Below are 17280 nucleotides of genomic sequence, written 5' to 3'. Positions count from 1 at the left end.
AGAACTCTTGCAAAGGTTCTGGAGTTGAATCATCTACCATGGGGCAGAGCTCCAATATTTTAAATAAGATCTGTTTTAAAGTGTTAGTATGTGACCTAAACTAACAAACCTTTTCCAATTTATCTCCCAAAAACCTATCTATATACTCTGTCACACCGGTCATAGTCAGAGTTTCTGTCAGTATCGGACCGGTAGGATGGCGGCCGCAGCCTGGGCTTGGAAGAAACCTGTCCTATTGTTTTGGGGTGGAAGTGTCATCAGCCAAGATGACTACCTCTCCTGCCCACACACGGTGCTGCTTGGGAGGGAAGGTTTGGACTTGTATATTTCGGCGTATGCCCTTTGTTCTTGCACCCTGAGCACCCCACTTCTTTGGCTGGGCAGTGCTTCTGGGGTGCTTCATTTGGCTACAGTAATACCATTTTGGGGGCTCAGTAGCAATGAGGTCAGGACGCCCCTGCAAAGCAGTGGAGTGGGACCCTGTGTCCCAAGGGGCAGCCACGTTGTTAGAAGCAAAAAAGCAAGTTACGGAGGACTACATCCAGTGATTTGGTGACCTCAATGGCCTTTTCCAAGGTTGGTTAATCAAGCTCTAGTAGCCGCTGTTGGATAAAATCTGAGCGTATGCCCGCTACACTGGCATCCCAGATGAACTCGTCTGTATAGACTTCTGTGGTTACGTCTTTACAGCCGTAGGCCATCCCGAGTTTGCACAGGGCTCAAATGTACTCTTCGAGGGGCTTGCCGGGCCATTACTTGTGCGTAGTGAGGAGGTGCTTGGAGTAGACTACATTAGTCTTGGACTGTACCTTTTTTGGAGTTTACTCATGTCTCGTGCAGCCTCTGATGAAGGGGTAAGCCCAAAAGGCAACCCTCAAACGAGGCAAGCGTGGTTTGTTGTCATCAGTATTCCCACCTTGAGCTCTGGCGTGCAAGAAGTTATTGAAGCAAATAAGCCAGAGCTCAAATTGGACTGGGGCATCGGGCATTTGCAGATCTATGTCTAGTTTGTCTGGCTTTAGCACCTTGTCCATTGCAAAATTTTATGGTATTATAATTGATATCAATAATACCAAAAGACTGGAGTTGCAGGATGACAGGCTTTTAATACCATAAGACTTGAACCATGCTCCTGTTCTGGCCCAATCTGAGAACTCGTACTGAGGGACGGACTTGGCTTAACTACCTTTATTAGGGGATTCCACGGGGTGGAGTCACTGAGGGAAGGCGGGCTAGTCATCCACATGAACCAAACATATACACAGTGCCAGTAACCAAGTAACAATATACAGTGGTGTATCACCACACTGGGATTCATTTTTTCAGGAACTCCACTGCATCTCTCCCCTCCTTACCCTCCTTCACCCCCTCAATTTTAACCATATTCCTCCTGCTGATGTTTTCAAAGGTATCTATCTTCTCCCACATCCTTACCCTATTTATTTCCCACATCTCTATTTCATTCTGCCCTCATCAAATCTTTTTTCCACTCTCTCACTTCTCTCCTGTTTCCAATACCCTTTCTGTCAAGTTATCCAAGCTTTGATTACCCCCTTTCCAGGTCCCAGTATTTCCTAATTTTGAAACGTGTCATCTTCAAGGAATCATGGGGACAATATTTCGAATTACTATCTTATTAATGCAATAAACCAAACTTTGTTGGTGCAGCTTTAATTCGTTGATAAAATGGATAAATATTTTTCATAACTTTGCATTAAAATTTTAATAACAATGAATAAACAAAGCATATACTGTATTTAAAGATATAACAATATTCAACTTTAAAGAGATATACAAAAGGAATAAGTTGAAATAAGACAAATTCAAAGAAAATTATCTTGAGCTCACATCTCCTTCATAGTTCATCGAAGAATAAGATGCAAACTCTTAGTCTGTACGGATATTATGACATATTACGTCATAGTCAATATGGTAACACTACAAACAATGGTCTTTCTTAAAGAGATGGACACAAAATTAACTAAGAATCGAAAACACAAGATTTTAACCTTTACATTCCGGCTCCTAATTATTAAAATAGACATTAATGACTAATATATAATACTTACTATTACATTTACAAAAGTAAATACGCTAAGTATAAGATTAGAAATCGAAACTTTCTGCTTCTTGTAAAAGACAGATTTTAGTAATAGGTCTATTTAAGTAACCAAACTTGGTTTTAAACCTCATTTACCGAACGAAACCTTTCTTGTCCGGAACTGTATTCACGATTTTCTCCAGCAACCAAGAATTTCTTGGTGCAGAATCATCCATGCTAATTACAAATTCTCTTTTCCTCGGGGAGTCTTGGATCACCTCACAAGCCCCTCACCGCTATCTTGGATCTCCCTGATCTAACCTGCCACCCCAACTCTTGTACTCAGTATGATGGCCATTGAAGGCAGGCATGCCAAGGTATTCTTCGTCACCCTTTTCTACCTGCAAAAGTACTTTCAGAGAATTATGTGCCTGTACCCCTGTCTCTCTGTTCAAAAACACACCTCATGGCCTTGTCATTTACTATGTATGTTCTGGCCTGGTTTAGCTTCCTAAAATGCATCATTTTGCACAATTATAATAGATAACTCTGGGTTTGTGGGTTCTGAGATGATTGTTGGTGCAAATGCAAGCTTTTTCACTGATGGAGCATGTGGATACTCTGTTTCTCCTGCTGTTTACACAGGGCTCTGTTTTCTCTTGATGCATGAATGCCATGCTCACTACTATCTAGATTCACCTTATCCACTGAGGCACAGTGGCTCATCAGTTCCGGGTGACGGATGAGCTCAATGTCTCACTGGGTGCTGGTGTGTCAGTTGATGTGCTCCCAGGTTTTCTGTGGCCACCCCTGCCCTGACTGCGTAATGGAGGGAGAGGGGTGAATGGGTGGGAGAGAGAGTGGGTGGGCTGACGGCGTCATTGTGACGTCTTCAGCCCGTCCCAGCCAGCTGCTTGCAGTGGCATTACATCCATGCGTGGCAACGGAGTGCAGCGCTCCACCAATGATCCTTTCCCGTGAGGGATTGCAGTCAATGCCTTGGAGCCGGCCACAGCCATTCATAGAGATTTCTCTCGACACAAGGATGGAGAATCTCTGCCTTTACAGTGGGCTTTTTCACTGCATAAAAGGATCTAATACCACCCTGAATGCTGCTCCACCTCCACCACACAAGCTGTCTTTTGGTAGGAGCCTTTGTTCTGTAAATTCTCTCAGTATTGTCCTGTGGATCCAGTTTACATGATGGAATGACTCCAGGAACTACTGTTGTTACCTGGGCTCTCGTCCGCTGCCCGTTTGCTGAATTAAGAACTAGTTACAGGATGATCTAAAGAAGAAGGATTTTTTTCTTAGTTTGGGAGTAAAATTATTTTCTCAGTGGCTCCGTGTAGTAGCTCATATGAAGGAGAATTGGGAAGCATTGTGAAATGAATTGGATACAGCTTTACATTCATTTCACAGTCTGCTTATGAATTCAATCTTGTTCATCAGGACCAGTGGAGTAAATTCTCAAGTAATTGAAATATTGCAGCATGTTTGGTTTTGGGGTCATTTACCATGGGTAATATTGATTTTAATTACTTTTAGCCAATTCCCACATCCCTTCTAAGAGCCTTTCCCATACTTTTGTAATTGCATTTTTAATCAACAAATTTATCATCTCCAACTGGCACTTATTTTTCTAGAGCAGACAACCATATTCAACCTGTCCATCCAATTGATCTTAATTAGAATATTGAACAGACCTCACAATCCTGGTGGTCACTGGCCATCAAATTAATATACTAAACATTTAACTTGGAGAGCAGTAAATAATCATCTTTTAAAATAACAAATAACCCATTCCTTTTGAAGGTTAATCTACAAAACAATTTATTTGAATCTTTAAAACATTCCTGTTTAAATAATTTCACTTTTTCAAAGGCAAATATACTTTAAGTTGGTCAACAATAAGTATTCCAACAACAATTTCAGTAATCTGCTTAGCAGTTGTTGAAGGGTTTTTACATTTAACCTTGTACAGTGGAACCCCGATAAAGTGCAATAGTTGAGGTCCAAAAAAATTACATTACCAAAAAAAGTGGGATCGCACTAAATCAGAATCCACGATAAACAGTGTTTTCAAAAAAAATCCACAATACATGTACAATGGGGGCGTGGCCATGCTGAGGATCTAGATGGACACAGGTTGGAAGAGCTCTCCATGAAAATTAATTAAAAGACTAATTTAAAGTTGTCAAAATAAAAAATTATTGCGTTTAAAAACATAAACTTGATGGGTAAGAAGAACAAGATCCAGAAAAATAAAACTGAAGAAGCTGAAAAGTCACTGAGATCGTCGACTGATGTCCACAAGGGAGTGGTGAAGAAGGTGCAGCCATGATGTTGATACAAGCCCAAAGAAGTATGGGATTGACAATGGATTTTCAAAAAATGATGGAATCCATGGAGATTCAGAGTGTAAGATTCTTCAAGGTGTAAAATGTACTAAAGGAGGTGGCATAAAAAATAACAGTGCTGGCGATGGCTATTGATGACTCAAATAATATGGTGGGCCAGGTTGAAAACGACCTGATAATGACTCAAGAACATTTAAAAAACCTTGGAGGAAGATGCAAAGAAGTGGAAAACAGATAAACAACTGCTGTTGGATAAAAATGACTGCATGCAAAATATCTACAGGCTGAAAGAAGGGACTGAGGGGAACGACTCGGTGAAATTCTTTGAAGATTGGATCCCACAAGCATTGGGAGTGGGAAAATTCAAGGAAAAATTACTTCTCGAAAGAACCCATCTGGTCCTGGTAAGATTTTTAAGTTACGAGGATTGATAGGCAATATTGAGAGGAGCAGTGGAGTATGCCAGTGAAAAAGATGGCCCAGTCAAGAAGGAAGGAGGAAAGGTGTTATTCTTTCAGGATCTGTGCTACTTTGGTAAAAAAAAATAATTTGACGATGTAAAAAGATGATTAAGAACATAGAATATAAAATACGTGATGCTGTACCCAGCGACACTCAGGGTCAATGTAGCAGAGGGAACTTGAAGATTTTGTAAAACTGTAGAAGAAGTAGAACCAACTTCTACAAAATCAGTAAAAGGAACCCAAAATATTTATCAGAAACAAGAAAAAGAAGAAAAGATCAAGAATAAAGTGAACTGTAAATGATTAAAAAATGGATAAAAAGTGAAATGGTAGTTATATTTTTGAAATGTCTTTTATTGGTCACTTAGTAATATTGAAAGGTATAGGGAGAGCCCAACAGAGTGTAAATGCTTGGTGGGGTAATAGCAGGGTGGATGCTCTGACTTGAGGTTAAAGGCGCTGGAGAGGGAGAATATTTTCAAAATAGTGCCGAAACTAAGGGGAGAGGTTCTTCCTCGGACAGTACCGTGGGCTTCCAGGGTTTCTTGATTACGTCACCGTCAGAGCAGGGAAAATTACTTATATCTGGGTGAGTGGAGTGCCTCAGGTATCGGTACTGGGTCCATTGCTGTTTGTCATATATATTAACGATCTAGATAATAGGGTGGCAAATTGGATAAGTAAATTTCCAGATGATATAAAGGTTGGCAGTGTTGTGGACAACTAGGAAGATTATCAAATTTTACAGGATGATATAGGACAGTTAGAAGTGTGGGCTGAAAGATGGCAGATGGAGTTTAATACTGATAAATGTGAAGTGCTATATTTTGGTTGGATTAATCAAAATACGTCATACACGTTAAATGGTAGACAATTGAGGAATGCAGTGGAACAAAGGGATTTAAGAGTCATGGTACATAATTCCCTGAAAGTTTAATCACATGTGGATAGGGCGGTGAAAAAGGCATTTAGTATGTTGGCTTTCATAGATCAGACTATTGAATACAGAAGTTGGGATGTTATGTTGAAATTGTATAAGGCATTGGTGAGGCCAAATTTGGAATACTGTGTGCAGTTTTCGTTGCTGAATTACAGGAAGGATATAAACAGAATAGAGAGAGAATGCAGAGGAAGTTTACGAGAATGTTGCTGGGGTTTCAGGGTTTGAGTCACAGGGGCAGGTTGAAGATTGAGGGTTGATTTGATAGAGGTATTCAAAATTATAAGGGGGAAAGTTAGAGTCAATGTGGATAGGCTTTTTCCATTGAGAGTGGAGGAGATTCAAACAAGAGGTCATGGATTGAGAGTAAAAGCAAAAACGATAGAGCTGAATATGTACAAATATAAATATGAATAGAATGCTAAAATTTATCAGTTACAACATTAATGAGATAAATGGGCCCATAAAAAGGAATAGGGTTTTGGCACACTTAAAAAAAAATTAAATGCAGATATAGTTTTTCTACAGGAAACATGCCTTACAAAATTGGAACATAATAAGTTAAAATGAGTTGGGTGGGACAAGTCATATCCTCCTCTTTCAATTCCAAAGTGAGAGGAGGGGTAGAAATTTTAATAAATAAAAATATACCAGTATTGATTGAAGGCACAACCATTGACCCAGCAGAATGATTTGTAATGGCACATTGTCAGATATATGTAGAATCCTTGATGCTCATGAACATATATGCCCTAAACTTTGATGATGAATCCTTTATGCAAAATGTCTTCTTAAAAACAGTGGAGAATAAGCAAAATTTACTGATTGGAGGAGATTTTAATATTTGCTTGGATCCAGTCCTTGATAAATCACCAAGGAGAGTGGCAAAGGCTGCTAAAGTTACGCTATCTTTTATGAAAGATTTATACTTGATAGATGTGTGGAGACAGTTACATCACAGGAAATTATTAATTCTACTCAAAAGTTCATGACTCCTATACAAGAATAGACCTGTTTTTAATGTCTGCAAAATTGAAAGATAGAGTGGTTGAAAAGGAATATTTAACCAAACTGCTTTCTGACCATGTACCTCTGACTTGAGAGGAAAGAGAGTGTCTACAGATGATGTCTTAATCCCACATGGTTGAAAAGGACAGATTTCTGTAATTTTATCAGGGAACAAATAGAATTGTTTTGTGAAACAAATAGACCCTCCACCAATGATAGATTCCTAATATGGGATACATTAAATGCTTACCCGAGGGGACAGATAATTTCATATACAAAACAAGTAATGTATGGCAAAGGTCATTGGCCTAGATAAAGAAATATCAGAATTAGAAAAAGAATTTCAGAGAATGGGTTTGAAAGAAAAATATAAAATTTTGGTAAATAAAAAAATTGAAATACAATACATTACAAACAGATAGAATAGAAAAACTATTTTAAAGTCAAAGCAGAAGTATTATGAATTGGGAGATACAGCACATAAAGTTTTGTCTTGGCAACTAAAGGCAGAGGAAACATCAAGGAAGATAAATGTAATTCAAGTAAAGCCTGACAAATTAACATATAAACAAGAGAAAATCAATGATACTTTTAAACAATATTATACAAAGCTGTACAAATCAGGTTTGATAGGGGATTCTTTTGAAATAGATGAATTCCTCTTGGCGATTGAATTGCCAAAACTGGAAGATAAAGGTCAGAAGGAATTAGATGCCCCCTCACTAGAGAAGAGATTGAAAATGCCCTGAATGCATTACAGACAAATAAGTCACTGGGAGAGGATGGTTTCCCATGCATTACAGGCAAATAAGTCACTAGGAGATTATGGTTTCCCACCCAATTTTATAGACAATATAAAGAGCTCTTGATGCTTTCTATTATGGAGGTATTGGACCAGGCAGTTGAAACCAAGACTCTTCCAGAATCCTTGTCAACAGTTATTATTCTGGTACCACAAAAAAAGAGTCCCACTAAAACCATCCTCATATAGACCTATCTCCTTATCAAATGCTAATTACAAAATTTTGGCAAAGAACTAGCCAATTGACTAGGATAGGCTTTGTTTAAAAAAGACACCCTGCAGATAACTTGAGCAGGATATTTAATATTCATTTTACTAAGTCTAAAGAAAATCCAAGTATAACTGTATCATTAGATCCAGAAAAGGCATTTGATTGATGAGGATGGGCTTTTCTATTTAAAGTATTAGAAAAATTTGGAATATGTCGAACATTAATTGATTGGATAAAAACTCTTTATCATAAACCACAAGCTAAAATTATAACCAATGACCAAATGTCATCTGTTTCCTTTGAGTAGATCTAGCAGACAGGGGTGTCCACTGTCTCCAGGCCTCTTTGTCTTGGCAATTGAACCATAAGCAAAAATTATAAGGAGAGATTCAGATGTAAAGGGATTCAGAGTTGGCCAGGAAGAGAATAAAATTAATTTATTTGTAGATGATGTGCTGTTATACTAATCAGATCCGGCTGTCCTTGATCAGACTACACTGGAAAAATATGAAGAATATCGGGCTATAAATTTGGAAAAAGTGAAATTATGCCATTAGCAAATTTTGATTTATGAGAGATATCAAAAATGAAGCTGGTTCAAATGGAAACTGGGTGGAATTAAATATTTAAGAATAATGGTAGATAATAATATGCAAAATTATATAAACAATTAGCTGCCATAGCTTGGAAGGATAGAGGAAGACATACAAAGATGGAGAGATCTGCCTATAACATTAATTGGAAGGGTTAATTGTATGAAAATGAAAGTGATGCCAAGACTGCAATACCTCTTCCGATCACTGCTGATTTCTTTGCCTAAGAACTTCTTTAAGATACTTATGGTCAAATAAGAAAATTTCTATGGAATAATAAAATGCCTAGGAAAGCTGATGGAAATGTAGGTTAGGGGAATTAAAATTACTGTATTATTAAAAATATTATTTGAAGAAGAGAACTCTCCCTCATGGATCAAAATGAGACTTCATACAATCAGAGAGGGTGCAGTGAAGGATTTCATTTATAAATGAAATGTCAAATTAACAACAAAAAAAACATAACCCTATTTTAATACATATGATTAAAATTTGATATGAGATTAATGAAAGTATTGGGAAATAAAAGTGGAGCTATCACCAAAGGCACCATTGTGTAAGAACAAACTATTGCCTATGAATTTGGACAATAGAATTTTAAATATTTGACATGAGAAAGGAATTAAACATAGTGAGGATTGCTATGAAGAAGGGCTACTTATGTCTTTCGAGCAACTAAAAATATATGTCAAATAGAACCACTTTTTGCTTTGTTCAGTTGAGGACCTTCCTGAAAGAGAGATGGCCCCGCCTTCAAGCAATGAAGTGGAGGGGATGTTTTGATTGGGAAATGTACCTAAATTCATAACTAGGATGTTTTCTTCTCTCCAAGGTGAAAGTGTTAAGTCAGCCTACAAAGATTGAGGGAGAGGTGGGACTCAGATCTAGGAGTTACAATACCAAAGGAATGCTGGTCTGACTGGTGTTTGGACAGTATGATATCAAAGATTATTGCGAGATATGGATTGGTTCAATGTGATTTTCTACATCAATTACATCTCATTGTCAAAAAAACTACATAAATCAAAATCTGAAATATGCTTTAGGTGGCATTGAAACTGGAACCTTCATACATTCCACATGGTCGTGTGTGAAGGTAACATCATTTTGGCATGATGTTGCTGAAACACTAGCAAGAATAACAGGAGAGACCTTCACACATGACCCAGAGCTGTACCTTCTGGGCAACTTTATGGATGTGAGCAATAAATTGGCTAAATTTCAAATTTGTTTTGTTAAGGTGGCCCTGGTTGTGGCCAGGAAGTATATAGCAATCACCTGGAAGGCCGACTCTCCCCTACTTATTGCTCGATGGGCTGGGGAGATATAGTTGTATATCCATGGAGAAAATTATGTATAACAAAAAAAATGACACTTTCATGAAGATATGGCAACCATACTTAGATTATATAGGGGTCCAATTGTAATAACTTGACACTTTAGTGTATACAAAGATGTGATATCTCAGAAAAAAATTTAAAAAAGAAACTTATATTGTGGGTGGGGGGAGGGAAAAAGGGGGGAATTTTTTTTGTTTGTTTTTCATTTGCAAACATTTTATATATGTGAAATGTATAAGCATTTAAATACTATATGAATATATTTATGGAAAAAAGAAAAATAAAATATTTTAAAAATAAAGTACAATTCCTCTATTTTCAATCATCTTTTTATTTCTTACAATCATCGTTTTATTTCTTAAAAATGCGATCGAGTGTTTGTTGCTTGAACGCAGCATGTCGCTGGTGGTGAGTGAAATCCAAAACGTCTCTGAGCTGAAGGATTTTTATGTGGTCCACCACCTGGGCCTTCAGCCAACATAGGTTAGCCTTGAGGTACTCATTGACTTCAGACACTTTTGGGGGTGGGGATGGAAGCTTCTCTTTATCATCCTCCCATGGTTTAGGAACCTGTGCTATAGTAACATTTTGGACAATGTCAGAGTCTGTAAGATGCTCGGATGTCTGGCATTCATCATTAGCACAGTACCACTGGTGTAAATCCTCTTTTATAATTTCAAACAGTCTCTCTGCTTCATGCACCTCTTCACCTGTGAAATCATCATCTTCCTTAGTGGAATGTGATGAAAAGTCTGGACCCAAGCCCTTCTCCCAGCACTTTTCCAAACACAAGGAGCTGACTGCTGCCCAGCCCTCCCACCAAAGTGGCAAACTTCCTTAATGTTAATGCTTTTCAGATAGTCTTCCAGTGATGTGGATTCCTCTACAATTCTATGAATTAATTCATGCCTGTAATTTTGCTTGAACACTGAGATGATTCCCTGATCTTGGGGCTGGATCTTAGATATAGTGTTCTTTGGGAGGTAAGAAACTCAGATCTTTCCGTCGCGCTTACCAGGTTGGCAGCTGGCGGGTGGGCGGGACAAGCAAAAGGAGAGCTTTGAGTTCTTGCTTTTGCTTATGCAAATAAGCACGGACAGCAGGGACAAATATTTTGTAAAACCAATCCTCAAATATGACTTCCTTCCTCCAAGCATTACTGCTATGAGTGTATTTGAACAGTAATGACTTTACATTGACATGGTGGAAACAACGGGGAGGGCAAAAATTAAATTCATTTCCCTCCTTGTAGACCATTATCTCTGGTGTATATGGTCTATTCTCTGTTGTAGCTCGTAATGGTTCTGAACCAGGCTTCAGATGGAGCTTGTTAATTGTACACTCATTCTTCACCCTGTGGTCAAGAAAATTGCAAGGCACCTGCCTGTCCTGCAGAAAAAGGGTTGCTGCAGTTTAAAACAAGAGAAACCATTCTCTGAAGTTTCAATAAATGCAGGAGCAGCATTGAAAGATTGAGGTTCAGAGTTAGTTGGATTCTTGAATGAGGGTTATACTGATAGTTCAAGGTTTGCTGCATATGTAAAGAAAAAATATAATTTATCTACAGGAGCGTTGGGGTCTTCAAAACCCAAACCAATTGATTGCCTCTGAAGTGCTGGGCAGATCGGAAGGAAAAGCAAATTATGCTACATGAATATAAAATATTTGGGTATTGGCAGTATTTAAGAATTGTGCATGAGGGAAGTTTGCAGTGATATTCTCTGTCATGTGCCAGGTATTTAAGATCAAAGTAGAGCTCCACATATAAATGCAGCTGTCAGTTGTGCCAGTGTAAATTTACCCACTGTAAAGAGCCAACTGCACAGTTGTTCTTTGACACTAGCAGTAGTTTGTGGTAAAGTCTTCCAGGGGACATTGCAGGATTGACAAAAAAAAATACCAATCTGTGTGAAATGTTAATGCAGTTCAACTGGAGAAACTCAGCAGGTAGGAAGCAAAAGGCAATCAACCTTTTGGGCCTGCTGGACTGCCAAAAATGAGGCAGATGCCTGAATAAAAAGGTGAGGGAAAGGGGAGGAGTAAGAGGTAATAGATGAATATAGGTTGGAGGGTAGAAGAAATAGAAGCTGAGAGTGATAGGGAAGAGAGCAGAGGGCAAAGAAGGTTAGCTCTCGGTTAGAAGGAAAGGAAGAAGGTGGGAAACTGGAGAAAGGGAGAGAGGAATAGAGAAAGAAAGAAATCAGGGGGGTAATGAAATTGGAGATTAATATAATGCTATCTGATTGGAGACTGTTGAGATGGAATGTAAGGTGTTTTTCCTCCAATTTGCAGGTGGCCTCAATTTGGCAGTACATGAGGTCATGGCAGACATGTTAAACATAGAAACATAAAAGATAGGAGCAGGAGTAGGTCATTCGACCCTTCGAGCCTGCTCCGCCATTCAACGAGATCATGGCTGATCTTAAAGTTCAGTACCCCGTCCCTGCCTTCTCTCCGTAACCTTTAATACCCTTATAATGAAGAAATATATCTAATTCCCTCTTAAATATATTTAATGAACCTGCCTCTACTGCCCTCTGTGGCAATGAATTCCACAGATTCACCACCCTCTGGGTCAAGAAATTCCTCCTCATCTCGGTCCTAAATGGTTTGCCTATTATCCTCAAACCATGGCCCCGGGTTCTGGATTTTCCCATCATTGGAAACATCCCATCTGCATCCATTCTGTCCAGTCCTGCCAGAATTTTATATGTCTCCATGAGATCCCCTCTCAATCTTCTAAACTCCAGCGAGTACAATCCCAATTTGCGCAATCTTTCCTCTTAAGTCATTCCTGCCATTCCAGGTATCAGCCTGGTGAATCGCCTCTGCACTCCCTCCATTGCAAGAACATCCTTCCTTAGATAAGGTGACCAAAACTGCACACAATACTCCAGGTGGGGTCTCACCAAGGCCCTGTACACCTGCAGTAAGGTATCCTTGTTCCTATACTCAAACCCTCTTGATATGAAGGCCAACATACCATTTGCCTTTTTAACCGCCTGCTGGACCTGCATGCTCGCTTTCAGAGACTGGTGTACAAGTACCCCTAGGTCTCTCTGCACTTCCCCATCTCTTAATCTATTGCCATTCAAATAGTAATCTGCCCTCCGGTTTGTAATACCAAAGTGGATAACCTCACATTTATCCACATTGTAGTGCATTTGCGATGTATCTGGCCAGTCCCTTAATTTATCCAAATCACACTGGAGCTTCCTGACACCCCTCTTCCGTGCACACAACCCCTCCTAGCTTAGTGTCATCTGCAATTTTGGAGAAATTACATCCAATCCCCTCATCCAGATCATTAATGTAAATTGTGAACAGCTGGGGTCCCAGTACAGATCCTTGTGGCACCCCACTGGTCACCGCCTCCCACTCAGAAAATGAGCCATTTATCCCAACTCTCTGTCTGCTACCTGCCAGCCAGTTCTCAATCCACATCAATACTTTGCCCCCAATCCCATGAGCCTTGATTTTGGAAGCCAGTCGTTTATGCGGGACCTTATTGAAGGCCTTTTGGAAGTCCAGGTACACCACATCCACTGACTCTCCCCCATCTATTTTACCTGTCACCATCTCAAAGAATTCCAATAGATTTGTCAAGCACGATTTACCTTTTGTAAATCCATGTTGACTCCGTCCGATCCCTTCTCTGCTAGTCATATGCTCCGCTATTACATCCTTAATAATGGATTCCATCATTTTTCCCACTACTGATGTAAGGCTCACCGGCCTATAATTCCCCGCTTTTTCTCTACCCCCTTTTTAAATAGTGGGGTAATATTAGCTACCCTCCAATCCATGGGTACTGATCCTGAGTTTATCGAGTTCTGGAAAATAATTCTTAAAGCATCTGCTATCTGAATGGCCACTTCCTCAAGTACCCTAGGATGTAGATTATCAGGCCCTTGGGATTTATCTGCCTTCAATCCCATCAATTTCCCCAAGACCATGTCCTTAGATATACTGATTTCTTTCAGCTCCTCCCTTGCATTAGTCTCTATGTTTCCCAACATTCTTGGGAGGTTATTTGTATCCTCTCTTGTAAAAACAGAACTAAAGTAAGAATTTAATTGGTCTGCCATTTCCTTATTCCCCATTATATATTCCCCTGATTCCAACTGCAAAGGACCTACTCTGGATTTCACCAATCTTTTCCTCTTGACATATTTATAAAAGCTTTTGCAGTCGGTTTTTATATTTGCCGCAAGCTTACTTTCGTAATTTATTTTTGTTCTCTTGATTAATCCCTTTGTCCTCTTTTGGTGCATCTTGAACTGCTCCCAGTCTTCGGTTGTGGTACTTTTTTTGGCCAGTTGATATGCTCTCTCTTTGGACCTAATGTTAGTGTGGCAATGGTGTGTGGAATTAAAATGGCTGGCCTTTGGGAGCTTAGAGTTTGCAGAAACTGAAATAGACCAGGTCATGTGCCGGCCAAATGCACTGTGGTTATCTGTAAAAATTGCGCAAAGGAGGGCCACCAGACCAAGGACTGGGAAGAGAGCAAGTGCTGTAACTTGTGTGGCGAAGCATGCCACCTCTACCAGGCCTGTCCAAAACATATAGCCACTTATGGTCAAGCAGCAAGGGGGAAAATAGCGAACACCACCCCCCCCCCCCAAGACAAGGTCATCACCTCTGCAACCGCAACTGTGTTTCAGAGACTGTGCCAGAGACTGAAAGCAGGGGAGGAGGTGAGACCCCAGGCACATCTAACCCCCAAGCCCCAGCCACAAGGGCACAAGCCTGATGGCCTCTCCTGAGGAGGCAGAAGTGGTGAAGGAAGGAGCCGTGGAGGGGGAATGGCAAACAGTGGGGAAAAGGAGAAAGGCACAGGAACTCTCGAGAAAGAAACCGGCAAAAGAAACTACAAAAAAACGGCAAAGGTGCAACCAGAAGCCAGCAGCCTCTTGACATCTGAGGAGGACGCCAGCAAAAGTGCTGGACACAGACAAAGGAAGCGAAAGGAAAATTCAGGAATACAACCAAGCCTGACAGAGGGAGATACAACATCCAACAACCCCCAGTCTCAAGAACCTGTGAGCAAGGCTGAGCCTGGCATCCCTGCCCTATGAGACTGGGAGCAGTGGAAAAGCCATTGCACCCCTCCCCTCCATCTCCGGGAGACTAGGAGCAGCGCAAAGGCAGTTGCACCCCTCCCCCCACCATCACCAAACTCTGGAAGATCAGGAGCAGCCCAGATGCAATGGCCCCTCCAGCCACTGGAGAAGAACATCAACGAACCAGGAGAAGCAGGAGCCAAGCCAGATCTTCCCCCAGTGACACCATCAGCATTCCCCGAGGAGATTCTGCTCCTAGAAGAGGAGGATCACGCCTTGTCCCTGAGCCCACAGTCAGTACTGAAATTCATCCAAACGGTGGGCATGTGGGCTCAGACCAATGGACACTGACTGAAATAAAAACATTGTGGACAGTGGACTCAAATGAACTAAATAGACATTAAATTTGGTACCCTAAACATGTATAATGTGTAAATATGTTACAATATTTGAGCAAAGTGAAAGTGGATATCGTGTCCTTACATGAGTGCGGGAAACTATCAGAGGTGGTCATGATGATGGCCCCATGGGTTGTCATTGTGGTCGAGGGGGAATGATTGCCACACTTCTGGACTAGGGATTTTATTGCGGGGAGGCAACTTTGCAATCACTGAGGTGAAAAAGATGGTTGGGGGGGGTGTCTCCTTGAGGTGAACCTAAAGTACGATACCTCGCTCTGGCTAATCAATGTGTACACCTCACCCATGTGGAGCGAGAGGCTGGCCATCTTCCAGCAGCTCCCACCATTGCAAGTGATGTCCAGGCCAGACATCCTGGCTGGTGACTTCAACCACATCATAGATGCAGCTCAACAATCCTGCAATGCCAACAGCAGACTAGACAGCTCCTCCAGACTCCTGATGGAGACGGTAAAGGACACACAGCTGTGCGACACCTTCAGCAACTCTGCAGGTAGAGCACAGCCGCGCCTACCTGATCAAAATTCGGATGGCTTGAGCCAGTCCTGTATAGACTTCGTCTTTGTGTCAAAGGCAGTCATGGTCAGAATCACTGATACCACATCAGTATTCTTTTCTAACCACTGCCTCCTTTGCACATCCTGTCATTTGCAGGAGGACCAGAAGATGGGCAGGGAGACATGAAAGCTGAATGTAAAGTTGCTGACCCAAAAGAACACAGAGGAGCTAAAGAAGGAGTACGCCAGTTGGAGAACCGTGAAACCCTTCTTTGACTCCCCAGTGACCTGGTGGGAAGCAACCAAGGAGAACATCAAGAAGTTCATAATCCTCAAAGTGTTCAGAAGGCAAGACAGACAAAGGGAGCTGAGCCAACTCCAGACTGACCTGCAACAACTCCTGCAGTCGAGAGAGGTGTCTGCAGACTTTTGTGTTTTACTGTTGAAAAGATAATGCATTTTACAGAATGTTCATTGCACAGGAATCAGCCACTAGATCCAGTGGGTCCATGCTGTTGTTTATATTCCACATCAACTTCCTCTCAAATCCCTTATCTTTCCATACCAGCCTCTCTTTCTACTATTTTCTCATGGGTTCTTCCTGTTTCTCTTTAAACATACCGATTATATTTTCCATGATGCTTCTCTGTGAATACAAGTTCCATGTTTTTGCCTCTCTATGTCAAAGGTTAAAAAAAAGGTAAAGTTTCCATTATTGTCACGTAATATAACATTTATAATGTAACATACATGAAATTCTTTAATTTTTTTTCCATTGTAAGGCTGACAGAGGGTCACCACTTAGGCCAGCGCCCCTCACAGAAACCTACAGCACCTGGTGTTCCTAGGCAGTCTCCTCTCCAAGTACTGACCAGTTCTGTGTCTGCTTAGTTAGGAAGTGTTAGTAATTTCTTGTTTGGAAGTTTCTCCTGAATTCTCTTTATCATTTATTTATGCTTGTTCTAAACTTGTGGCCCTTGGTTTCTGTGAACTGAGAGGAGGAGGAGGAGGTGGAGGCAGAGGTGAAATTCTGGTGCAGCAGATTCTGCAGGAGCCTCCACTCCATGAGCCAGCTTTGATCCTGATCCTTTATTCTATCTGTGTGGAGTTTGAATGTTATTTCTGTGATTGTATGTGCTTCTTCCAGGTGTTCTAGTTTGGTTGGTGGGTTAATTGGTTAATATAATGTAGGAGTTGATATGCACATGAGAGATCATAGGAAAATGAGTGGGGATTGGGTTGGTCTGGGGGCTAGCAATGAAAAGATAGAGAGAATTGATTGTAAGTGACAGATAAAATGTGGAAAGTATGAGGTTATTTATACTAATGTAAAAAAAGTAACAAACGGTGCTTTAAATGAAACCTGATGTTGATGCTCAGACCGGTAAAGATGGTTTTGCTGGTTCTGGGTGTGCAGGTATGACCAGTGATTGGAAGGTCATGAGATGTTGGGCTTTACTGAAAATGGGTTAGATCACCAATGGAGGGAGTCTTTAGTCAACCCACACATGAAGCAATATGTGGACTATTGTGCCTAGTCTC

The 17280-nt window shown here is 40.6% G+C and overlaps 1 protein-coding gene across 19 annotated transcripts in view; it reads left to right on the top strand.

Annotated features, from left to right (window-relative positions):
- The window catches only part of bbs9 (Bardet-Biedl syndrome 9), a 516876-nt gene that overhangs the window by 347145 nt on the left and 152451 nt on the right, over positions 1-17280 (top strand). The window contains exon 23 of one of the 19 annotated variants that reach the window (XM_069921048.1): positions 15896-16041. The exons of the other annotated variants lie outside the window; for them this stretch is intronic. Within the exon in view, the coding sequence (XP_069777149.1) occupies positions 15896-15925 (30 nt within the window). The 3' untranslated portion in view covers positions 15926-16041. Of the gene's footprint in view, positions 1-15895; positions 16042-17280 lie in introns of those variants that run through there. 19 annotated transcript variants of the gene reach the window in all.

The sequence above is a fragment of the Narcine bancroftii genome, chromosome 2 (assembly GCF_036971445.1).
Source record: "Narcine bancroftii isolate sNarBan1 chromosome 2, sNarBan1.hap1, whole genome shotgun sequence".
Lineage (NCBI taxonomy): Eukaryota > Metazoa > Chordata > Chondrichthyes > Torpediniformes > Narcinidae > Narcine > Narcine bancroftii.
This window is presented reverse-complemented; position numbering and strand designations above follow the sequence as displayed.